We start from the raw sequence: 25,457 nt of genomic DNA, 5'->3' as shown, positions 1-25,457 counted from the left end.
CGCCGGCGGACGTGCAGCCCCGGGCTGGTGCTTCCCCCGCCGGGCGCCGCCACCTGAACAGTGGGCGCGAGCAGCGCATCCAGGAGGGCGAGCTGGGGGCGGGTTCACCTTCTGGCCCTCGGACAGCAATCGGTGCGCGCTCACGAAAAGCCAGTTCGCTTCCCGTCTCGTTCGCAAAGAAATGTGGGGAGCCCCAGGGCGCGGCTGGTCTCCCCGACTCAGGACGATTCCGGCGACGGGGTCCCCAGGACCTCCCCAGTCCCCAGCCCTGAGCGCGCGGGCGGGCGGCGGACTACAGTCTCCAGAGTGCCCTGCGGCGACGGGCGGAGCCGGGAACGCCCGCAGCCAATTAGGGGGTCTGCGGGCGCAGCCGGGAGCGGCAGGTGGAGCCGGGCCGGTGGGCGGGCGCGGGCCGGGTCCCAGACCGCGTCCCACGGCTCGCGGGCAGGGTGTGGGCGCGGCGCGAGCGGGGCCGGCACGCGGGAGGCGTCCCCGGAGGCGGGAGCGAACGGGGCGGGGTCCGCGGCCGCCCGAGAGGTTCCGGGTGCTCCCGCCGCGCGCAGCCCCGGGCGCACTTGACCGGGATCGGGCTGCGGGGAAGGGCGGGTCTGGGGAGAACCCCCGAGCGCCGCGGCGTCCTCCAGCCCCTCCTCCTCGCGGCCGCCGAGCCACAGCCCGAGCCGGAGCCGGAGCCGGAGCCGGCGCCACCTCGCCCCCTGGCTCGCGCGCCCCGAGCCATGGCTTTCGCCAATTTCCGCCGCATCCTGCGCCTGTCTACCTTCGAGAAGAGAAAGTCCCGCGAATATGAGCACGTCCGGCGGGACCTGGATCCCAACGAAGTGTGGGAGATCGTGGGCGAGCTGGGCGACGGTGCCTTCGGCAAGGTCTACAAGGTGAGGGCGCGGGGGGCGGGGGGCCCGGGGACGAAGGGGCGCGGGCTCCGCTCAGCCGGCGTCACGGCTCGGGAGGGCGCAGCGAGGCTGCCCCGACATAAACTCGGGGTTCGGGGCTCCTGTCGTCGTCACCCTGGTTCTTTGGAGGGACCTTCGCTCAGCCCCGCCGAGTCCCTGCGCGCTGGGCGCCCCCTCTGGACACGGATCCCGCTCCCTCCCGGTTCAGTGAGCACTTCCTGTGCGTCTGGCACTGCGCTCGGCGCCGAAGGGGGAGACAAAGGGGCGCTTATGGGACCTCAGCATCCGAGGGGCCTCCCGCGGCGGATCGCAATGCTGTGAAGCGGGGAGACGTTAAGGAGCGCCCACACATGCTGTGGGAGTGAACGCCTGGGCGATGGGTTAGAGACTCGGCTGCGTCTGGAAGGGTTAGGACCCTGGAATTGGGGACACACCTGAGAGAGAGGAAACGGCGCGCGGGACGGGGCTGGGGGGGGGGGCGGTCTAGAGTGAGAGGTTAGGCTGGGAACAGCGAGCTGGGGCTGCCCTGCGGGGTCAAGTTGGATTCTGTGGATGAGTCACAGCCTCAGTCACCTTTCCCTTGGAGGGATACGGCGCCCAGAGCGTGTGCGCACCGTATGGGGGTTGGGGCCGAGCTGATTAATTCTAGACATGTTTGCAGCGGGACAGGGTCTGGTTCCCGCTCCCGTGAACCAGTTCCGAGTGGCCGAGTTGTATTGGGACCCAAACACTTAGGGCTTGAGGACCCCCTTTCCCTGCCGGGTCTCCCTTCCTCCAGGAAACTGGAGAGAATCCTCCAGGACGCGCCTCCTGTCAGCCGCCAGCCCCCTCCTCTGTAGCTTGTAGACCACTCGGACCCAGGACTGCCCTTTAGGAGGCTGGACCTCAGGAGGGGCCTCTCTTACCGCCCCCCTTCTCACCCAGATCCCCCTCAGAACCTGCTCTCTTTGCTTTGAAAGTGGCCTGGTTACCAAAGGGCGGTGCCTGGACCGGCAGCATGAGCATCGCCTGGGAGCCCGTGAGAGCCGCAGAAGCTCACCCTGCACCCACTAAATTAGCTCTTTTCAGGAGAACCCCAGGGGAGCCCTGCCGGGTACCTCTGTTGGTTAGGGTGTCGTCGGGATATGCCAAGGTTTCGGGTTCAGTCTCTTGTAGGCACAGGCAAGAATCAACCAATGAAGGTGTAAGTAAGTGGAACAACAAATCGATGTTTCTCTCTTCCTTCTCTCTCGAAAATCAATTAAAAAAAATCCCAGGTGGTAGCTAAGCACATCCGAGTTTGACAAGCACCGCTCTGGAGGCAGTTTTGAGGCCAGCGGGCCCATCTGGGCGCCTGTTTTGTTACCTCCCCAGTGGGCCGCACTTCCTGTTACAGGGTGGAACCCCCGTGGAGCAGGGGTTCTGTGGTTGCAGAGGCGGGCCTCTGTGCTGTCACTCACACTCCAGGCAGCCTTTGCTGCCCTCCGCTGCCCTCCCGCATTGTGTTTGAGGGCGGTGGGCACCTTCTCTGCTGGCAGGCACCCCTTTCCTTGACCCGTCTCAGAGCTGCATCTTCCTCCTAGTGGCACCAGCAAACTGTCCCGAGCCTGTGGCTCCCCCCCACCCCCCCGGCCCCCTGCCATCGTCCTGTCTTCAAATGCCCCCTGACGGCCAGGAGAGCAGCTGGACCCTCGGTCAGCGTGCCACACCCTTCACTTGCTCCCGAAGGCTGAAGGCTCCATTGGCGCTCTGGGCGCTTGCTGTCGGCTGTCAAGGATGTTCTTTTTTTTTTTTTTTTTTAATATTTTATTGATTTTTCACAGAGAAGAAGGGAGAGGGATAGAGAGCTAGAAACATCGATGAGAGAGAGACATCGACCAGCTGCCTCCTGCACACCCCCAACCGGGGGATGTGCCCGCAACCAAGGTACATGCCCTTGACCGGAATCGAACCTGGGACCTTCCAGTCCGCAGACCGACGCTCTATCCATTGAGCCACACCGGTTTCAGCAAGGATGTTCTTTTTCTCCGGGAGGGGCTGGCTGTCCACTGCCGTCTTGGCCCTCTCCCCCAGTGCACCCTGGCTTCCCAGCCTGGTTCATTTTCTTTCAAACCTAAATGCAGAACTTTGCTTTTGAGCCGCTAAGATTTCCCCTTGTGAGTTTCAGTTGTCATTTCCTCCTGCTTCCGCCCTGAGAAACTCCCCTGCTCCTCCGGAAGTTTCATACCAAGGGGCTCCTCTGACTGAGGGGTTCTTTTACCTCCTCCTGGCTCTTCAGAGCCCCTGGACCCCTTTCCAAGTGAGTCCAGTTCTCCAAGCTGTGCGCTGGCTGCAGCACCCCCCCCCCCCCCCCCCCCCATGATTTGCTCATCATTAAGACAAGGGAAAGCTAGACCATATGGGCTGTGTGATGGCTGACATACCCGGGCGATTTATCATATTACCTGCCGGACATGAGAGTGTGACCCTCTGATCTAACCCCACCTGGTGTTGTATGTGGGGATAGAGGGTCCAGAGAGAGGAAGGGACGAGAGCCCATGGCTCTGGGCTTCAGTTGAACACTGCCCTTGGTTGCCCGCTAAGGAAGACCCATCCTGGATCAGCAGTCCCCGTCCCTCGGGCCCCCAACCCTGGAAAGGTGCTGCTGGCTGAGCCCCTGGGAGCTGAGGTGGAAGCAGGTGCTGCTTTGCTAAGGGCGAACCCGGGGTCACAATTCCTTCCCACTTGGTTCTTTCCTGGCGTGGCCACCAGGGCGGCGCTGGGGAGAGGTTCCAGCTAGGAGTTAGGGCTGGGACCAGAACTTGCATTTTGACGTGGTGCCTGGGGAACCAGTTGGCCGGGAGCTGGGGAAGTGGTGGCTGGCACCATTTCTCTCCCTGGCATTGGCAGTCTGCACCCCCTTTTCTCCTCTTCTCCGGCGGCCTCGGGAGGACAAAGATGAGGGCAGCACTGATTTTTGAGCAAAGTCAAGCTCATTCTTACCTAATCCTCATGCAATTGCAAGCTAATTTCCAAAGAAAGTCATGTTCTAGTTCATTACTAGATACAAAGTAAAGGTCACAAGCTACAGGGTTTCAACATTCTTGCTCTTCAAAGTAGTCTTTCTTCTGAAGACATGAAAGGGGAGAGGAAAGTGTTTGGTGCTTGCTGTCATAGCAGCGGATGAAACAGATACACGCTCCCGTGCTGAACCCAGGCAGAGTGGGCCCACTCTAAGCTGGGTGAGCAGGCTGAGGTGACCTTTCTGCTTCTTGGAAATTGCTTGGGTTTGGGCCTCATGTTGTCTTTAAGATTTGAAAAGGTTTTTGAGTTAGCAATGTTGCGGGTGTACGAAAATAACAACCACTCCCTTCAATTGCTATGGACACGTTGGTTTATTTCCTTCCAGGCTTTATAGGTTTTTATGGTGATAAACATGTGAATGCAGGGTTGTAAGCATACACACCTAGGGTGTTTTATGCCATCCTTCATTCCTGAAGTCTCTTCCTGTATCCTAAGTGCTCACACATCCCTTCTGGGATGGCTCAGGGCCCTAGATCCTAATCTCATGAGATGTTTAAGTAAACCCTCTCGCTCGCTCTCGTTCTCCTTTTCAGTGTTAACAGGTTCAGGTTGATTCAGTGCTTATCACGGGCCAGGCGCTGTGCTGAGCACTTGACGTAACACAGTCACGTCTGCTGTAATCCTCACTTGTGCTCCTACGACTCCTGAGCTGTGCAGAGCCCCGCAGTGGAAACAGGGGCCTTGTTAGAAAATAGGGCTAAGGACACAACACCCAGGAGCCTCACGGGAGCATGTTTGATGTTTTTGTTTTTAAGAGTTTAAAATAAAAAATTTAATTTATTGATTTAAGAGAGAGAGTAAGGCCGAGAGACAGAGAGAGGGAAACATCGATGGGTTGTTCCACTTATTTATGCAGTCATTGCTTGATCCTTGTATGTGCCCTGACCTGGGGTCGAACCTGAACCTGAAACCTTGGCGTATCAGGACGATGCTCTAACCCCGTGGTCGGCAAACTGCGGCTCGCGAGCCACATGCGGCTCTTTAGCCCCTTGAGTGTGGCTCTTCCACAAAATACCACGGCCTGGGCGAGTCTATGTTGAAGAAGTGGCGTTAGAAGAAGTTTAAGTTTAAAGAATTTGGCTCTCCAAAGAAATTTCAATCGTTGTACTGTTGGTATTTGGCTCTGTTGACTAATGAGTTTGCCGACCACTGCTCTAACCAACGGAGCTACCTACCTGGCCAGGGTGAAGCACATTTGAAAAAAAAAAAGATAGGAACCTTAACAAACAGTTCTACAAGTGTTGTGGATAAGAAATTTAAAAAAATTACAACGAATACAGTTCCTGCGTACTGTGAGAAAGCCTGCAGGGTGCGTGTGGCGGTGGGCGAGGGGGGGTGCCGGGAGGAAGGAGGGAGGCAGGTGTGGATGGGTGTGGCCGGAGCGGCACCGGTGTGGGAGGTGCGCGTCCGCCTTTTGGGCCTCCTTCGCCGCTAGGTTCCGCTGAGCGCAGTTGTCCGCGTCCACCTTGTGTTTCTGGAAGACAGAACTGCACACCAGCAAGTGCCCGTTTAGTATTTGGGTGGCATTGTCCCCACCCCATCTTTCCCCCCCCCTCCCCCCCCCGTACACCCGTGGTGCTGGAGGGAACTGGGGTTTGCAGAGTTCGTGTTCTGGCCCCGGTGGCTGCCCTCCCGTGGGGGCCTCAGGTGCCCTCCAGCTGCTGTGAGTAACCCACATCCTGCCCCTTCAGACAAAGCAGAAGTGCAGCGCGGGGGAGGCCTCCCTCCCTGCAGGGCCCTCCCTCCACCTCCTCTCCTGCCTCCGAGCTTTCAAGGCCGGTTTCAGCCCAGGGCGCCCCCCCCCCTCCTCCGGAAAGAGATCTGGCCCCAGCCCGTAACCTTATTTCCGCTCAGCCTGGTGTTTTTAAACAGAAGTCCGTGCTATTGTGAGGGGGTTCCTGGCTCGGTCCTGAGACCAAGGTGGCCCGAGCTTCCTGGCGATGCCGCCTGCCAGGGGCTGGGCTTGGGTGCCAACAGGCTGCTCGGGCACTCGCCGCCCCAGACTGTCTGGCTGGCTCCGGGGCAGCCAGGGTGGAGGGAGTTACACTGCTCACGGGAGTCCCAGCCACACGCTCACCAGGGTGCCCCGGCCTCCTGAGTGCCCTGGGCTGGGGGAAATCCCCCGGGAACCTGGGCCAGGGAGAGATGGGCCCCAGGAAAAGCCCTGAGGGGCGCCCCCAGGCCCAGGCGAGGGCAGTGGAGCAGCAGAGTTAAGGGAAGGAATTTGGGGCTTAGTAAGATCTGGGTTTCAACCGCAAGCAAGTGGCCTCCCGCTCTGAGCCTCAGTCTCTTGACTAAATGGAGGAGAGACTTGGGAGGATCAGGGAGGGCTGAGGGGAGCTGGGGAGGTGATACACGGAGCACCTGACCTGCACCAAGAGGTGGGCAGGAGAGGAAGGCTTTAGGACCGTTGATGCGCTTGGTATCAAAAGGAGAAGGCCCCGGCCAGTTACTGCTAACGGGGCCAGGCACGAAGACTGATGTTTGTAGCTTGTTCCTTATCCCAGGCCTTCCCCACCTCGGCACTGTTTGGGGCAGGTGACCCTGACCCTGACCCTGACCCTAACTCTAACCCTGACCCTGACCCTGACCCTGACCCTAATCCTGTGCAATGTAGGATGTTAGCAGCATCCCTCCCTCTACCCACTAGAAGTACCACCAGTGCCAGCACCCCCTCTCCCTCCTCCTCTCCTGAGACAGCCAGGAATGTCTCCAGCGTGGCCACGTGTCCCCTGGGGGGCAACATCGCACCGGCCAGCGCCACAGCCTCAGACACATGAACGTGCCTCGATTCAGTTCAGCAGACCATGCTTGCTCACCTGTGTGTTGGTCCCTGGCTGTACGATCAGACTCGGGCCTGTGGCCAGACAGACCAGGGTTCGAATCCCCGCGGTCCCTCTCCGCAGCTCCGCGTGATGGCAGGCGAGTGGCTTGTCTCTGAGCCTCAGGGTCCTGGTGGGGGCGAGACTGCTGCTCACCCCACAGAGATGCTGTGAGAGTTAACCCAGCAACTCACACCAAGGGGGTAGAGATGGCCATAGGAGGTGTCGGGGTGCTCTGGCTGGGCCATCGGCCCCCCCCCCCCTGCTGCTCTCAGGGCCACGTCAGGGAGGACAGAGGAAGGTCAAAGTCAGCCGGGATGAGGGGTGTGTCGGACAGAGACAGGGCTTGCGGGGCAGGGGAGGCTTCCACTTGGCAGGGCGCGTGGGCTGGTGACAGAGCTGGGGAGAAGGAAGCCTGGCCAAGAGGGAGACGGGACGTGAGGCCGGAGGTTGCCGGTGGGTGGCCCTGGAGCGGGTGTGACCTGTGGCGGGTTTGGGTGGCTCCCAGGTGGCGGAACCAGGTTTGAAGGGACTGCCAGCATTTTGACATCAGGGGATTGCACATCCAGGCCCAGGTCTCTGTCTTCCCTGCAAAGGCCAGACCAGCTGGTACCCCCGGCCCGCGTGGCTGCGGCTGCCTCTGCCGGGACCAAGGAGCCGCCTTCCGGGCCGGCACTGTCCAGCGAAACAGAACACGAGCCTCACACACGTGCAGTTCACAGTTTTCTGTAGCCTCATGCCAGCCAGGAAAGGCACAGGAGAGACGGATTTCAGTGTATGCTGAGGTTAACTCAGGATGTCTCCAACAGTATCATTTTAGTATGTGACCGATACGGAATGCCAGAAATGTTGAATATTCTTGTTTTGTAGTAAGTCTTTGAAATCCGGCTGTGTGTTGCTGTTACGATACATCTTGGTCTGGACAAACCACTTTTCAGGGGCTCAAAAGGGACAGGTGGCCACTGTACCGGGCAGTGCAGATCCGGCCTCTACTGGTCGCCCCCACCTGTGCCCGCCCCCAAGCCCACTCTACACATTTCTGTTGCCTCCTCAAGCCCAGTGGTCAATGGGTGTGGGGCTGGGCTTGGCCTGGGGGGCTGGCCAGGTGCGGCCAGATCTAGAATAGTATTTGAGGGCCGAATGCCATCCGGGCATTTAGATGTAATAGTTTTAAGCTCCGCTAATGGCCTGCCTGCCCCAAGCCCCAGGCCTGATCAGGCTCTCTGCCGTCCCCCCCCCCCCCTCCCGGCCCCGTGGTGTTGGAGAGGAGCTCTCTTTGGGTGCTCACCAGAGGGAGGAGTGGCTTGCCCACATAACTGGAGGATGCCCAGGTTTCCTGGCTGCTCCAAGCATGGATGCGTGCGGCTGGGTCAGAGCGGATGTCCTGGTGGCTGGGGCGGACAGCGGTGGGGGGAAAGGCCGGAGCTGTGGTGGGGGCCCGAGTCTGAGCCCAGGGAGGGGAGGTGACTGATGGAAGGCCACCCGCCCGAGAGATGTGGTATGTGGGTGGGAGGCATGGGAGATTCTAGAGAGCTAGGCATGATACTCGGGGGAGGAAAGAAAGCGGAGAAGGTGAGGCGGGAAGGGAAGCTCACGGTGGTCAGGGTGGGATTGTGAGAAAACAGCTTACCCGTGCCTCAGTTTCCTCAGCTGTAAAATGGCTTTAGGGATGGTGCTGCTCATTGGGTTGTTGGAGGGTGAAATGACCCAGGTAAACCACTGGGTCCAAGGTGTTGGGAAAGCTCATGTAAGTGTTGGTCATTAGAATCACTAGTTGAGCACCTACTATGTGCCAGGCGCTGTGGGTTCCAGGGTGAGTGAGATACAGGAATAGGCAGTTGACTTTTGCTCCGTTCTCATCTGTTCACCGTTTTAAGTTCTCCCAGCCCCAGGAAAGGTAGGGGTGATAGTTCTCCCAGCCCCAGGAAAGGTAGGGGTGATAGTTCTCCCAGCCCCAGGAAAGGTAGGGGTGATAGTTCTCCCAGCCCCAGGAAAGGTAGGGGTGATAGTTCTCCCAGCCCCAGGAAAGGTAGGGGTGATAGTTCTCCCAGCCCCAGGAAGGGTAGGGGTGATAGGTCTCCCAGCCCCAGGAAGGGTAGGGGTTCGATCCTCACTTCCCGCCTGATGAAGCAGAGGTCCAGAGAGGGGCTGTGACTTGCAGAGGGACACACAGCTGTTCTGTGGCGAGGCTCGGACTTGAGCCAGATGTCTGTAGCCAGGAGCCCGGGCCTTTTCTATGGACAGAAGGGAGGGAAAGTCCTGCTGGGGCAGCTCAGTTGGTTGGAGCATCGTCCCCATACACCAAGGTTACAGGTTCGATCCCCCGTCTGGGCACATACAAGAATCAACCAAGGAATCCATAAATAAGTGGAACAACAAATGGACATCTCTCTCTCTCCCATAATAATAATAATAATAATAATAATAATAACACAGAGCGGAGGGAAGACGAAGGGCTTAGTGTGAGGAGAGGGTCCAGGTGGCTTCGCGTGGCGCCCCTCAGCGTGGTGTTGGTGTGCCCAGGATTGCACCCTTCCTGCCAGGCCGCGTGTGACAGCTCAGCCTGCTGAGCCCCTGGTGGCCAGGCGGCCTCTCAGGCGGAGGAAGTGGTGACAGTGCAGGCGGGCAGAGGAAGTGGCAGCGGGAGGGGCGGGCGCCCGGTGGGGACCTGGGTGCTCCTGGGGCCCTGGGGGGCGTGGGGCTGCTGGTGCTGCAGCCTCTGGGTGCTGAGCACTCCTGGGTGTGCCCGCAGGGCAGGGAGGAACAGACCCCACACAGCCTCCTCCTGCCTCCCCTTCCCACCCCTTCTCCATCCCTCCCTGCCCTCACCCTCCACTTCCTCCCTCTCGTCTTTCTCTTCTCCTTTCTCTCTGCTTTCCCCTTGGCTACATTTTCTTCTTCCTTCCTCCATAGCTCAGTATTTCTTCCTTACTAACAGGCTCTCCCAGAGACTCGAGGGTTAACCACTGTGCTGGTGACTGAAGAGTTAACTCTAACCAGCCTCGTCTGGTGGGGAAGGAGGAGAAGGGGGAAGAGGAGGGGGAGGAGGGGTCAAGGAAGCCCCGCCCCCTTCTGCCTGTCTTCTACCTGCCACTCTCTTCCTTCCGGTGACTCTGCACAGCTGGGGCTCAGCCCACAGGTCCCCTCCCCAGAGAGGCCTGCCCTGACCCTTTCCTGACCAGGGACAGCTCCGAGCGCATTTCCTTCGGAGCTCCTGTGCAGCCGGGGTTTCCTTGTGGGTCTCCTTGTTTATTTTCTTGCCTCTGTGCAGGAGGTAGGCCCCCCAGGGCGGCGAGGTATCAGCCTCCCATCTTTTGTGAATGAGGCCCTGCTCCTGGTGAAGCCCAGCGTTTCTGCTGAATGAGTAGAACGACGACTGAGTACATGCCAGACCCAGCTTCCTCCATGTGCCCAGTGCTGGTGCCCAGTGCTGCGTGCGGTCATGGGCCCCGGCCCTGGAGTCAGTTCTGAGCTTTCCCCTGGCTTCCCCGCTTACTTCCTGTGTGACCTTGGGGAAGTCACCTCACCTCTCTGAGCCACAGGATCTTTAGCTGTAAAATGAAGAGCAAAACGGTGTTTTCCTGCCCTGGCTGGTGTGCTCAGTGGTTAGAGCGCCGGCCCTGGCACCGGTGGGTCTCGGATTCGATTCCAGGTCAAGGGCACACACCTGGGTTGCAGGTTCAATCCCCAGCACCCATCAGGGTGCGTGCAGGAGGCAGCTGGTGGTTATATCTCTCTCACAGGGATAGTTTTTTTCTCTCTCCCTCCCCCCACTCCCACCCTCCTTCCTTCCCTCCCTTCCACTCTCTCTTAAAAATCAATGGAAAAATATCCTGGGGGAGGATTAACAAAAAAACAAACAATAAACAAAACAAAAACCCCCAGTGTTTTGTAAAGACAGGCCTGCAGGCAGCCTGGACGGGGCCCAGCACAGGGGAGGCCAAGGGATGTGACCGTGTCCTCGGTGACGGTGACGACTGATTTCGTCTGGGGCTTCCCGAGGGGTGGCAGGCAGGTCCCCAGGGCTGCTCCAGGGTAGGTGGGTAGATGCCTGTGTGTCTGTCGGGTTCCTGTGGGTCAGCCGAAGCTTCTCGAAGCTTCTCCCTCTCGCTGTGTGAGGGTGACCGTGATGGAGCCTGGGGAGGGCGGTCTCAGCTCTGTGCCCGCCCGCGGACGGCCAGTCCGGGGGTAGCCGGGCCCTGGAGGGAGACAGCTGGGGGTCTCGCTCCCCTCGCCCTTCCCTTCATCCTCCCTTCCCCTCACCCTTCCCTTCACTACCTCTCTTCCCTTCCCTCATCCTCCCTTCCCTTCTCCTTTCCCTTCCCTTCTCCTTTCCCTTCCCTCATCCTCCCTTCCCTTCATCCTCCTTTCCCTTCGCCCTTCCCTTCCCTTCATCCTCCCTCCCCTCCCCTCCCCTCCCCTCCCCTCCCCTCCCCTCCCCTCCCCTCCCCTCCCCTCCCCTCCCCTCCCCTCCCCTCCCCCCTTCCCTCCCCTTCATCCTCCCTTCCCTTTGCCCTTCCCTTCTCCACCTCCCTGGAAAGCTCCGGCCTGACTGTCTGGCAGCCCCGGCCCAGCCCTGGGTCCTTGCGGCCACCGCGTGAGCTGGCTTTGTCCCGCTGAGCGTGACCCTGAGCGTGACCCTGAGCGTGACCCTGAGCGTGACCCTGAGCGTGACCCGGCAGAGCTGGCAGGTGCCCCGTTGGTCCTGAGATGCCTCTGGCCCCGACTGGCCCCTCGGGGCGGGGGGGGGGGGGGGCGGGCCGGGGCCGCGCAGGGACGCCTGAGCTCTTTCAAGCCTCCCCCTTCCTCGGCACCCCACTAACCACCCCCATTTTGAGGTGATAGGAAACCCATCGCTGGGGAGGAGAGGCGACTGGTGTGCCTCCGTTCCTGAGGGACATGGGCCTGTGCCACTCTGACCTGCCGGGCCCGCCCTCCGTGGCCAGCACGGCGCCCTCAGCAGGTCCCCAAAGCGCCACACTGCCCACAGGCGTGTCCCCCCCGCCCCCCTCCCCCCCCCTGGCTCGGCGATGCTCAGCCGCGGTCTCTGCCGCATGGCCTTGGGCACGGGACGTCCCCCTTCTAGAGGGGCCTCGGTTTCCTCTTCTGCAAAATGGGGTAACAATAGCTCCCACAAGCGGGACATCAGTGTCTTTTTAAAAATTTTATTGTTTTAAAATTGAGTTTAGAGAGAGAGAGAGAGAGAGAGAGGGGAACATCGATCCATTGCTCCCCCTGTCCACGCACTCACTGGTTGCTTCTTGTGTGTGTCCTGACTGGGGATCGAACCCGCAACCTTGGTATATGGAGGCAACACTGCAACCAGCTGAGCTCCCGGGCCAGGGCCAGACCCCGGTGGCTTTCTCCTGCGGTCCCAGGAGGCCAGTGCCGCGGACACACAGCGGGGAGGCGGGAACAGGCCAGCGCAGCATCACCTCTAACTCACAGGCGCCAGCGAGGGCCCAGGGAGAGGGGACCCGCCCCATGACCCGCCAGGAGAGCCGTCTGGCACAGGCCAGTCAAGGTCCAGGCTTCTGGGCGCAGAACCACGTGACCAGTGTCGGGGCCCCACAGTGGGGCCCGGGGAGCTCCGTGGCGGACCCGCCGGTCGGGGCTCGGTCCGCGGCTGCGGCAGGCGGTGCTGCGGAGGTGCTGTGCCACAACTGCTGAGTAAAGGAAAACAAATCGGTGTGCACAGGTGATCCCCATTTTTAGCGTTTGGAGAGGACAAGAGTGAGCGAGCGATGGGGGGGCGCTCACTCTGGCCCAGCCCTGTTCTGGCATCTTCCACAGGTTCACTCAGCGAGGTTTTGCACCAGCCCTCGATGCAGCAACTGCTTGGGTCTTCATCGCACAAGGGAGGAAAGTCAGGGCCTGAGAGGTAACGTAGGTCCCCCTCGGTCAGACAGCTGGGACACGTAGGGCGGGGTTCCTGTACAGGTCTGGGTACGTCCACAGGAGGAATATTGGGAGCATTTACCTACCCATCATCCCACCCATCCATCCCCCATCCCCCCCACCCCACCTGTCCACCTATCCATCTGTCTATCCACCATCCTCCCACCCATCCATCCCCCCATCCCCCCACCCCACCTGTCCACCTATCCATCTGTCTATCCACCATCATCCCATCCCCCCATCCTCATATCCCCACGTGTCCACCTATCCATCTGTCTATCCACCATCCTCCCACCCACCCATCCCCCCATCCCCCACCCCACCTGTCCACCTATCCATCTGTCTATCCACCATCATCCATCCCCCCATCCTCATATCCCCACGTGTCCACCTATCCATCTGTCTATCCACCATCATCCCATCTACCATCCCCCCACCCCACCTGTCCACCTATCCATCTGTCTATCCACCATCCTCCCACCCATCCATCCCCCATCTCACCCACCCCACCTGTCCACCTATCCATCTATCCATCAGTCTATCCACCATCCTCCCACCCATCCATCCACCCATCCCCCCACCCCCACCTATCCATCTATCTGCCCACCATCATCCCATCCCCCCATCTACCCATCCTCCCACCCCACCTGTCCACCTATCCATCTGTCTACCCACCATCCTCCCACCATCCATCCACCCATCCCCCACCCCACCTGTCCACCTATCCATCTGTCTATCCACCATCATCCCATCCCCCCATCCTCACATCCTCACCTGTCCACCTATCCATCTGTCTATCCACCCATCATCCCATCCCCCCATCCTCATATCCCCACGTGTCCACCTATCCATCTGTCTATCCACCATGCTCCCACCCACCCATCCCCCCATCCCCCACCCCACCTGTCCACCTATCCATCTGTCTATCCACCATCATCCCATCCCCCCATCCTCATATCCCCACGTGTCCACCTATCCATCTGTCTATCCACCATCATCCCATCTACCCATCCCCCCACCCCACCTGTCCACCTATCTGTCTATCCACCATCATCCTATCCCCCCATCCCCACCTGTCCACCTATCCATCTGTCTATCCACCATCCTCCCACCCACCCATCCATTCCCCCATCCCCCACCCTACTGTCCACCTATCTATCTGTCTATCCACCATCATCCCATCCCCCCATCCTCACATCCCCACCTATCCATCTATCCATCTGTCTATCCACCATGCTCCCACCCACCCATCCACCCCACCTGTCCACCTATCCATCTGTCTATCCACCATCCTCCCACCCATCCCCCCATCCCCACCTATCCATCTATCCATCAGTCTATCCACCATCCTCTCACCCACCCACCCACCCCATCCCCACCTCCCCACCTGTCCACCTATCCATCTGTCTATCCACCGTCCTCCCACACATCCATCCTCCAACATGCAGACTCTTTTAATGAGTACATGTTGTTTTGTAGAACAATAAAAAACAGGACAGAAAGTACTGTTGATGGAAACACTGAGTAACCGTAATCCCTGAGGTCGGGACGGTCTGCGAGCAGGGCTGCCGAGATCCCTGCCCCAGTGGTGGGGAGGACTGGGGTGAGGCCCAGAGGTGCCTGGATGGTGCGGGGAGCAGAGGAGGCCTGGACCTGGGTGCTTCCTCCTCTCTGCCCTGGACCCCAGGCCGCCCTCCTGCCGCGATGACTGGGCGCCTTCCTCCGGCTGGGGGGCGCCTGGGGAAGGTGGGAGTGCGCTCTCACCTCCGTTATCAGGGATACGCAGGCTCGGGTTCCTCTCACTCTGGAAGAGCTGAGATCTGAGGCTCCCACGTCCCCGGCCAAGTTGCACAGGTTGTCCGGTTTTTCAGCCAAGGCCGGGACGCTATCTTTGGGGCCGGTCCTGCTTGGGTGTTCGTTTTTAGTTGCTGGCCCGAAGGTTCTGAGGCTGGCGTGTCCCCGCTGGGCCAGCGGGCGGGCAGGCTCCTCCCCGGGGAGAGAGTATTAAATGCCTGTCTTTGGAAGCCCCGTCACTCCTCTGCTTTTGTGCTTGGTCATCTCTGTCATCCTTAAGTGTCGCTTGTTCTGAAACTCAGCCTTCTCCTTTGTCCTGAGCTGAAACTTGGCCCTGGGGGTTCTTATCGGGTGGTTTCGTCCCTGGGCAGGCTGTTAACTGTGTGTGTCCTGGCCCGGCAAAGCCTTTGGCTTCTCCAAGATAAAGAGGGCCCGTCTTCCCAGGCTGGACAGCAGCTGGGGATGCAGGAACCCAGTGTGCTGCGGAGAAACAGACTTCGTGTCACGTTTCTTCCTCATCTCATGTGGAGGGCCTCGTTTCTCTCTGTCTGCAAGGAGGGACAAACCACTTCATTCATCCACTCACTATCTATCCACCCTCATCCACCCACCCATCGTCCCATCCCTCATCCACCATCCACCCACCTGTCTATCCCCCTCCCACCCTCTCATCCATCCATCTGCTTACCCAGCTGCCTGTCTGCCCACCCATTCTCCCATCTCCCCCTAGACCCCCCTCCCATGCCCCCCTCTACCCACTGGCTCTGTGCCGGGCTCTGTGGGGTACCCTAAAGTGAATGGGACATGGGCTTAGCCTTTCTGAGCTCACAGCCAGGTCAGAGAGAAAAATCTGAACTCAAAGGACCGTGGCCCCAGGTGGTCTGTGATAAAGGTGTGAAGCTAATGAAGTGTGAGGAAGTTCTGGTGGGGGTGGGGGGTGGGAAGGAGTGTGGGACCGACTCCTGGGGTCGGCTCTGTGGGTTAGACTCTGGGGGGGTGTTGAGCACAGGTGTGGGGTGGCAGTGCAGGTGGGGAGGGGGCATAAGGAAAGGCGGGAAGGAGGGCGCAGGAGGGCACACGTGGAGCGGGGAGGGGTGATGGTGGGGCGGGGGGCGTGGAGTCCCGGAAAGGTAGAGGTGGGCAGGGCGCCAGGCTGGGAGCTTGGTCTTTGCCGTGTCGGCAGCTGCGAACCGCTGGAAGCCAGTGCTCCTGGTGGGAGGCAGTGGAGGGAGAGCTGGGAGGGAGGACAGGCACGCGCAGCGTGTGGTGGGCAGGGGGCCCCTGGAGACACGCAGCGTGTGGAGGGCAGGGGGCCCCTGGAGACACGCAGCGTGTGGTGGGCAGGGGGCCCCTGAGATGCTTGTTCTCATGGGCTGCTGAGAGGAAGGAGCACGGGGCAGAGAGCCAGGCCTGAGTTCGAGGCCCGGCAGCCGCTTTTCAGCTGTGGGACGTGGGACAGGCCGCCTTCTCTGCCCGGGCCCTCGGTTTCCCTTCAGGAGGAGGAGATGGCAGGCGGTGCCTCGGCACGCCATGGATGGTGCTGGGTAAAGGCAGGTGCTCCTTGCTCTGCCCCAGAGGCCGCAGCGGCCCGGCAGGCCTGCGGGTCCTTGGCCCACAGGACTCGGGCCCGCGGAGGCCGGGCTGCGGCGCACACGCGGCTCCCTCCGTGCCTGCGGCGCCTGCCTGCCAGGGCGCCCCGGGGATCTGGGAATCTGAACCCCAGCCACATGGCCGCCCGCCCCGCTCTGTGCTGCCCTCACGCCACCCCGGGCGGTCAGTCTGTGTCGGTCTGCTGTGACCCGGTTCCCTCTGGGGCCAGATTTCCTCCTTCCTCAACAGTCCAAGCCTTTCCCGCAATTGTCACGGTGCGGGGACACCACCTCTGTATGTTTGGGGCGCAGACCAAGCCCCTGCCTGGTTCCAGTGGCCCGAACCGCACTTGACACATGCCTGGCACAGCCGCCCAGCGTCAAGAGGACGGGAAAACGGAAACCTTTAGCCCTGAAGGCTCCATTCTTTGGCTCCGACCCACACGCCCAGGCTGTGCAGCTGACAGGTCAGCTGGGAGCCGTCCCTCACGCGGGGTTGCTAGGAGACGTCCCTAGCAAGTGAACCCGCCTGAGCCTCCTCCTCCTCTCTGTCCCCAGTCTTTGCTTTTTCCCTGGAAAAGCAAGTCCTGGGGCTGGGGCTGGGGCTGGGGCTGGGGCTGGGGCTGGGGCTGAGGCTGTGGCTGTGGCTGTGGCTGTGGCTGTGGCTGAGGCTGGGGCTGGGGCTGGGGCTGGGGCTGGGGCTGGGGCTGGGGCTGGGGCTGAGGCTGAGGCTGGGGCTGGGGCTGAGGCTGAGGCTGTGGCTGTGGCTGAGGCTGAGGCTGAGGCTAGGGCTGGGGCTGGGGCTGGGGCTGGGGCTGGGGCTGGGGCTGGGGCACAGGAGCGGGTTCCAGACGCCCCCTTACCCTGTGAGAATGCGATTTCTGGCAGGTGCAGCTCGTGTGCAGAGCCTCCTCCCAGAGCTTCCGCAGGATGGAGGGTTCCGTCCCGGCTCTCTTCAGTGTGGTCGCCACCAACCACTCACGGGTGGTAAGCACTTGAAATGTGGCTGATGCAGCCGGGGAAGTCCGATGTTCACTTCAGGAGATTTAACGGCCACCGTGTGGCCTGTAGCTACCCCACTGGACAGCACGACTCAAGTGGGTTCCCGAGGGGACAGACGAGGTCAGGGTGAAGGGGCCACTTTCTGGGCACCAACCCAGTGTGTCCTCACGGGGACCCTGTGGGTACCGGCCAGATGGCACTGGGTGAAATGAACTCCTAAAAACACTCGCATTCCTGAGGCTGTGTTTTCAGCTCGTCCCTGTCCGTAGACGCAGGCGTTTTCTCAAAGTCGTAACGTAGCCGTAGTTTGATTGCCCCGCTTTGTTGACTTATTATTCTGGCTGAGTTATTTTTTCTCATTCCTGTGTCATCTTCCTGTTCATCATTTTAAGGGGTTGCTCCAGCACCCACCAAGTCAGTCCCACCCGTGTCTCACAGTGGAACATGAAGGTTCTTTCCACTTTTTTGCCATCATTACGGACGTGCGTGAACACGGCCCTAGTCCATGTCCTTTGTTGCCCTTTTTGCAGTCGTGTCCTGGCCTGAAATGATCAGGAATGAGGGCCAGATAACAGGCCTCAGAGGTATTTTCAAGCCTCTTACAGCCTATTTCCGTCTTGGAGCGATAATCGGTTTACACCCCTGCTGAGCACGGAGGTTGTCGCTGTTCCTTACGTTGTCGATTTAATAGGTGTAAAACGATCCCCTCTTTTCGGGAGGAAGATTCTTTTGTGGCCCGTTAGGGAGCGTCCTGGATTTTCACTCAGGCCCTCTGAGAGGCCCCAGGGGAGGGCACGTCCTAGGCCACGGCCCACATGGGAGGGAAGGAGCCCTTGTCACACCTTCTGCCCCGTGCTTCCGTAGAGAAGTACTTTTGTGGGTAATTGCAGAACACCGCCAAAGACGGGGAGTCATTTCCGTGTTGGTGGGCAGTGATCCGAGTCCAGAAAGGGGTTGATGGGCTCACATGACTGAGAAGTCCAAGGGCAGAGCGGCCTTCAGGAACAGCTGGCTCCAGGCGTTGGCAGACTCTCGGCATCTGCCCTCGTCCACGTGGGGGCTCTGCTCCCCTGTCCTGGCCTCGTCTTCAGGCAGGATCTCTGAAGGAGTGGCGGGACGGGCTGCATGACCCTCCGGCCTTCATCCTAATAGTGTAGCAACCCAAGAGAGAGAAAGCCTCTTTCCTGATAACTTCAGCAAAACCCCCCAGCTCCCCCAAACAAACCAAAGGACTAACAGGTGCAACAAGCCTGCTTGCCTGCCGTGCGTCACATGGCACGTCTGAGCCGCTGGCGGTGACCGAGAGGGTCCAGATTCAGTGGTTGGGCCTGGGCCGTGCACCTGGGCCAGGTGAGCTCAGCCCCTCAGGAATCCCTTGCACCCAGAGGGCGGGAGAGGTGGTTCCCTGAGGAACCTGGAGTGTGAGTCATCGAGGGGGATGGATGCTGCCCAGTCCCCCTGCGGCTTTCTTTGGACTCATCTCGGGGCGCCTCCACCAGCTCCCAGGACTGAAGTGCCCTGGGATCTGCCCCTGCGGGCTCTGGGCTCCTGTGTGCTAACTGCTTGGGCAGGTGGTGTTCTGTCCTGCAGATAAGACGGCCGCCACTGCTTGGACCCTGGTCCCTGCGTTCACCTTTGTGGACTCTGATTCCTCATCTGCAGAGCCGGGGTGGGGAGTTGGGCCTTAGGGGTGTGGCCAGTGTTCTTTCTGGCCCCTGAGTTCTGTGATCTCAGCTCTTTCCTTGGGGGAGGAGGCAGGGGACACGGTGATCAGCCTGCAGCCCGGAGGGGAGGGGAGGGGAGGGGAGGGGTGGGAGGGTCTGGGGCTGGCCCCTACCGTCTGCCTGCCTGCCACTGCTCTGCCTGCCCCTGCGGGTGACTTTCAGGAAGCCTCCAGCCCCTGGCTGGCTGGGCCCCTGGGTGGGGCAGGGCTCCCCGCAGGCAGGCTGTCCCCACCTCCTCCAGGCGGGGCCCCGAGCAGCACAGGGGGCGGATTGTTCCCACCGAGGTGCCTGGGCCAGAAAACACAAGTGGCCACTGTGTGTGCCCTCGAGGGTGTGGGCCGAGGCGCTCGTCACCGCTGGCCGGCAGTGGAGGGCTGGGTGCGAGCCCCCCCATCCTCCCCTGGACCCCAGCCCTGCCTCAGCCGGTGGGCGAGATGGACGTCAGAGGGCACAGACAGCCACTTGTTCTTTGGGCCTGTCCCCTCCCACGGGGCCCTGCCCACTCGGACCACCCTTAGCTCTCCAGGCCCACCCAGCCTCCACGATGCCCTCACATCAGACCGCGGAGGGCTTGGGCGTCACTTCCCCACCCCGTGCAGAGAGGGACACTGAGGCCCAGGGAGGACAGAGCAGTCAGGAATATGGGCTTGGAAGCCACACCGGCCTGAATTCAACCCCCAGTCCTGTGTGACCTCGGGCAAGTGACTTGACCTCTCTGAGCATCAGTTTTGTTAGGTGTTAGCTCTTAACAGCGGTACCTCCTTGGTGTGAAAACGAGGGGAAGGGCTCGGTGACCTCCCTGGGCTCCGTGGCTTCAGTTCATTCCCAGGCCCCCCTGGGGACCATCTCGGCCGGCCATCTCAGCCATCGTTCTAGGTTGCATTTCATTGGCTGACTTGATCACATCCCTGTCCCTGAGCCAGTCCCTGTGTTCTGATTGGCTGAGTCAGCCACCCACTTCCAGAGATAGGGGTGGAATTCCCTCTTCCCTCCCTTGCATCTTGGGGCCTGGGAATGTGGGCGGGTTCTCTCTGCTGCGGAAAAATCCGGGAAGGGCGAGTCCTGTTGTGGGAGGCCATGACTCTGACCCACAGAGACCCCTCAGGCAGACACTGCCTTGTTCACTAGCAAAGCCTCACACCAGCACGGGCTCAGTAAATCACGGCTGAGAGAGGGAATAGGGAATGAGCGAGCGCGGCAGTCTGATGCAGAGAGGACACGGGGCGGGGGCGGGGGGCAGGGGGCTGGGGCTCTGCATTAGGTCCATCCTGGGCGGGTCCGGTACCTCTCTGAGCCTTGGCCAGATGGCTCACACCTGCCCTAATGGCCTGTGGGCAGCTGCGTTCTGGCAGCCTGGTAGTCCCCAGCTGCCAGCTTGCTATTGGCCGTGGTTGTCATTTATCTTTAGCAAACGGAGCCGGAGCGGGAACTGGGCGCTGGCCAAGCAGGGCCTGTTGGGAAGTGATTCAGAGCTCAGGCAGCCTGTGTTTGGATCCAGCCGTCACCTCCCACTTGCTGGGTGACCTCCGGCCAATCTCCGTGCGTCTCTGAATCACAGTTGCCCCTCTGTCCGTGGGGAATGCCAGTGTTAGTCTCCGAGCACTGGACGACGGGGCGAGAGAGCCCGTGTCAGGCCTGCCCTGGCGCCCGGTGAGAGCGCAGAGGTAGCTGTGTTCACCACCAGCCGCGATTCCGTCCTCGGTGGCCTCGGGGGATGGATCGCTGCCTCAGCCAGGCTTTAAAAGACGTTCATTTGGGCCAGGCGCTGTGTGCCGTGGCTGCTGCTAACCCCTTCTTGGCAGGCGCCGGCCTCTGGAATCTGAGCCAGGTGCCGGGCAGCGCGGTCCCCCTGTGTGGACACAGCAGCCCTGGTGGCCCTGTGGTCAGTGCTGCCTTTCAGGGTGGCGGGTGAGCGGGTTTTGTGCAATCCTGGCCCCCCCCCCCCCCAGGAGAAAACTCCCCTTTAAGGAAACCCAGAAAAAGGAGGCAGGCGGCTTCCCGCACCAGGCCAGCCCTCGGGAGTGAAAGGTGATGGTGGAGGGTGGCCTTTGCCCAGCTCAGCCCGTGCTGCCCTCTGGCTGGAGGCTGGAGGCTGGAGGCTGGAGGCTGGAGGCTGGGAGAGCCTGGGAGAGCCTGGTCAGGGCCACCGCTGAGCCCTCCGCCTTCCTCTCTGAGAAGGAGCGTGTCTTACTGCTCCTCTGGGTTCGGAGAGGACTATGAACGTTGTGGAGGGATGTTTTGATGGTCCTCTGGAGGGAGGAGAAAATCAGAAAGAGATGAAAGGGCGGGTACATAATCAGTTAAGGGTGTGTGAGTGTGAGAGAGAGAGAGAGAGGGGGGGGGGGAATCTGACTGCTTAACTGATGGGGGTTTAAGGTGTTCTGAACAAGTTTTTAAAATCTGAATTAGGGGCGAGGACGCCACCCAGGTTGGGCCCAGGGAGCAGGGTGGGTGAATCTAGGACTAGGACTGAGCCCGGGGAGTGGCCCCACATGACATGCCAGTCCCTGAGCTGGGCGCCTGGCCAGGTGGGGAGGGTTCGGAGACTCTGTGACGGTCCCTGAGCTGGGCGCCTGGCCAGGTGGGGAGGGTTCGGGGACTCTGTGACGGAGGAGCACGGTGCCGCAGACCCAGGAGCAGGCCGGCCAGCATTCCAGGCTCGGCTTTGTCGCCAGGCGGTGTCCGCCTGCACGCGAGAGAGGAACAGCACCCATCGTAGGGCCGTGGAGGCGATACATGAAGTAGCCTGTGTTGAGGTGTAGACGAGGCCCGACGAGGCCCACGCAGAGTGGGTCCGTGATACATGTGGATTTTGCAGCTCGGTGAGCAGAAACACGCACCTAAACGGAGAATAAACTTACAGACGAGTGTAAGATTCGCCTATTGGCAGGACCCCCTTCTAGGAGGCTCCCTGGCGGGATTCAGCACCCCCGCCCAGGGCCCACTCCACCCCAGAAGTGCGCTGTCTCCCCGCTGGCCGAGAGGGTGGGCCTCTCTCCAGCTGGCCCCTGGGCTCCGGCTCTGAGCCTCGGGGGCCCCGTGCAGGGCTGGCCTGGGGCCGCTCGGAAGTGTCTGTCGGCGTCTGGTCCTGGAGAGGACGGAGCCCTCGTCTGGCAGGGAAAGTGCACAGCATCTTGGAAGCCAGAGGACCCAGATTCAAATTCTGATGCCTCTGCCTGGTTCCAGCCATGCCGCCTCGGCCTGGACTTGCCCGTCTGTAGAATGGGGACACTGCGGCGCTGGTTACCGTGGGGAGCACACGAGGTGACGTGCGTGCCGTCGTTGTCCTGGGGGCGCCAGGTGCACAGGGGGGCGTTGCCGGTGGATGGGGCTGCACAGCATCTGTCCGGCCAGAGAGAGCGAGAGCCCTCGGCCTCTCCCGCCGGGCTGCTCCCCGCCAGCTGTCAGGCAGCACCGTTCCAGGCCTTGACATGCGTGTGAGCGTTGATGAAAGTGTCTCTTTCTCCTTTTTCTTTGTATAAAAGCATCTGACCACATGTGTTCAGTGGCTTGGAGTTTTTACGGAACACTCACCCGTCTTCCACGTTGGTATTTGCAGAGCGATGCCAATCTGGCATTTTTATTGGTCTCATATGTGTTGGGCTTTTAAAATACACACGGTATGATTACGCTTAGAACACTGTTTCTCACGCATGCCGTGAGCCCTGGCCAAGGTCAAGGACGGCGTGGCTCCCGCTCCTGCCCTCCGTGCGCCCCGGACACCCGGCCTCTGTTTCCACGCCACGCGGCCTCGGAGCCGGCGGCCGGGGGTCGGTGTCCGCCGGGCACGCCTCGCTCACCTTCTGTGTCCCTGCTCTGCAGGCCAAGAACAAGGAGACGGGCGCCTTAGCCGCCGCCAAAGTCATCGAGACCAAGAGCGAGGAGGAGCTGGAGGACTACATCGTGGAGATTGAGATCCTGGCCACCTGCGACCACCCCTACATCGTGAAGCTCCTGGGCGCCTACTACTACGACGGCATGCTGTGGGTAAGCCGCCACCCGCACGGCCGCTCCGGAGGCCTCAGCGTGTTCTCAGCATCTGCCTGGAGGGCAAGGGCCAGGTGAAGGAGAAAGGGCAGTAGGGGGGTCTGGGTCCCCGGCCCCCCCCTTCTGCACAGCCTCCCCACTTTTCAGGGTGGCAACAGTAGTTCAGAGCAAGAAGGAACTATAGCCCTGGCCAGTGTGCTCAGTGGTTAGAGCGTTGGCCCCCCCCAGACTGAAGGGGCTCAGGTTCGATTCTTATTTTTTTTAAAATATATATTTCATTGATTTCAGAGAGGAAGGGAGAGGAAGAGAGAGGCAGAAACATCAACGATGAGAGGGAATCATTGATTGGCTGCCCCCTGCATGTTGGACCAAGCCCGCAACCCAGGCACGTGCCCCCGACTGGAATCGAACCCGGGACCCTTCCGTCGCAGGCCAACGCTCTATCCACTGAGCCAAACCGGCGAGGGCTCGGGTTCGATTCTTGGTCAAGGGCATGTACCTGGGTTGCAGGTTTGATCCCCGGCCCCGGTCAGGGTACGTGCAGGAGGCAGCCGGTCGATATGCCTCTCTCACATCAATGTTTCTCTCTCTCTCTCTCTCCCCTCCCTTCTCTCTCTCTCTCAAATCAATTTTTAAAAATGAGTCAACTGTGATATATATGATCATCAGAAAAAAATGAGAGTATGTAGAAAAGCAAAAGAGAAGAAAAGGTTAATACCATCCACATTGTTTATGCTAGAGGTAACCGCCAATAATGCTTGGAATGTGTTTTTCCTGGTTTTTTGTATATAAACACTCCCATTCCCACAGTTTTTTTTAAAAAGAGGAATTTGTACATACCTGTTCCTTTTTTTTTTTTTTTTTACCTTTACTCTACTTTTTCCATGTAAGCTAAAGTAAGAGGGGAATTCCTGCATCCTGGTGTTCTGTTCTGTAGAGCCCATCTTCTGACGGCTGTGCTCTGCTGATGAGTAGGTAGGCGTTCCTTGTGACTGTTCTGGTTATAAACACTCTGATGGACATCCCTGGATTTTTGTGTTATTGCCTGAGAACCTCTTTAGAAGGCTTTTAACCTTTTGCACTCGGATGTCGAGTGTGACCTGACATGGTTAGCATCGGTAGCAGGAATCGAGAAAAAAGCAAGCGAGTGCAAAGGGTTAAAGATTTTTAAGTGTCTGTTGCCAAACCGGCCTCACAGAGGCACGTTTGGTCATATACGGAGGTGTTTTCCCATGCATTGACCTGTCCATCCGTCCTGCTGTCCATCCACACAGTCTGGACGGGACTGCGGATCATGCACCCATTAAGGAAAACATCTTCTATGTGTCTGAGCCCATTGCTGATGGTGGCTGGGTCCCAAGTTCACTGCTTTCTCAGGGCAAAGACAATACAAGAACAGCCAGCCTTCACGGAGGGCGTCCTGTGTGCTAGGCCTTGGTGGGTCGTACTTGCATTGTGTCGTTGCTTGTTCAGGCTGCGGGGTTGTCCTCCGCACCTCACCGATGAAAATGAGACACGAAGAGGCTCAGGGCCTCGGCCCCCAAGGCCACGCTGCTGGGGAGGGGCGGAGCCGGAAACCCAGATGGAGAGAAAGCACGTTTCGTGACGAGGCTGTGGCTGTCTGAGGTTGTCCGAGTAGATACAGCAGAACTTTCTGTCCCCAAGTTGTCACTCTAGGCGGGTGTTTCTCATCCCGGGCTGCTGCTCTCGCCGCCCACCCGTTTCCTACCCTCCTGCTTTGTAGCCGCCCCACAGCCTACATTCTGCTACTTTGTAAACCTTGAAAGGTGCATCTCCTCATTTTGGGGACTTGGGTTTTAGACATGAACTCCAGGAGGAGGCTCTAGAACCGGGTGGATCGACGGGGACAGGGTTTCAGGCAGAAAGGACAGCAGGGGCGGTGGCGTGGAGGCAGGGGAGGATGAGGTGTTTGGGTGATGGGGGGTGGGGTAGGGTTCGGGCCGCATGTGGTGGAAGGCGAGGGCAGTGAAGGAAGTGGAGGCGGTGCTGTGCAGGGCCTCCTACCTGTTCTCCAAGTGCAGCCCGGACAGCAGCAGCACCTGGGGCCTTAGTAGAAATACAGAGTACCAGGCCCCAGCCCAGACCTGCTGCGTCAGGACCTCTGGGTGGGGCCCAGCCCTCCGAGGTCCAAGGCGCCTTCTGAGTGACTCTGATGCTTGCTTAGGTTTGAGAGCTACTGTTTCAGGGGGTGGGGACCCAGTGGCGCTTTTCCCAGGGGAGAGACACGCATTGTGTGTTTTAGAAAGAAATCACATTGGCGGGGGCAAGAGGAAAAGCATTGAGGCTGACAAGGAAGTGGTAAGGATGGACGGCCAGAAGCCCAGGGATGTGGGAACGTCAGTGGGTCAGGAGAGGCTCCAGAGGAAGGGTCATTTGAACTGGGTCTTGAAGGATGCATAGGAGTTCTCCCGAGGGAAAAGCGAAGGAAGAGAGGGCTAAGGAGAGGGACAGACGGCTGCCCAGCGTCCTGGGCCCCTCCCCAGCCATGGCATCCAGGACAGACTTTACCCCTGGATGGGCGAGGGCACTCACCGCCCCAAGGATTAAGTCCTTTTCCTCTAGGATTTGTAATCTTAGCACAGTCCTTCAGTGGTTTCTTGGGACCACTTCTGCTTCGGAATATCAAATGGTACAAAGGCGGGGGGGCCCCCAAATTATTCTAGACCA

At 60.0% G+C, this 25,457-nt stretch overlaps 1 protein-coding gene across 1 annotated transcript in view; it reads left to right on the top strand.

The window, feature by feature from the left end:
• The first annotated feature begins 410 nt into the window (after window positions 1–410).
• Window positions 411–25,457, top strand: part of STK10 (serine/threonine kinase 10) — an 83,360-nt gene continuing 58,313 nt past the window's right edge. Inside the window, exons 1-2 of the mRNA XM_079771009.1 lie at window positions 411–893; window positions 22,605–22,769. Coding sequence (XP_079627135.1) covers window positions 738–893; window positions 22,605–22,769 — 321 coding nt within the window. The 5' untranslated portion in view covers window positions 411–737. The remainder of the gene's footprint in view (window positions 894–22,604; window positions 22,770–25,457) is intronic.

This window comes from Cnephaeus nilssonii (assembly GCF_951640355.1).
Source record: "Cnephaeus nilssonii genome assembly, chromosome: 5".
NCBI classification, from domain to species: Eukaryota; Metazoa; Chordata; class Mammalia; order Chiroptera; family Vespertilionidae; genus Cnephaeus; species Cnephaeus nilssonii.
The sequence above is the reverse complement of the archived record's forward strand: the minus strand, read 5'-3'. Positions and strand labels throughout refer to the sequence as shown.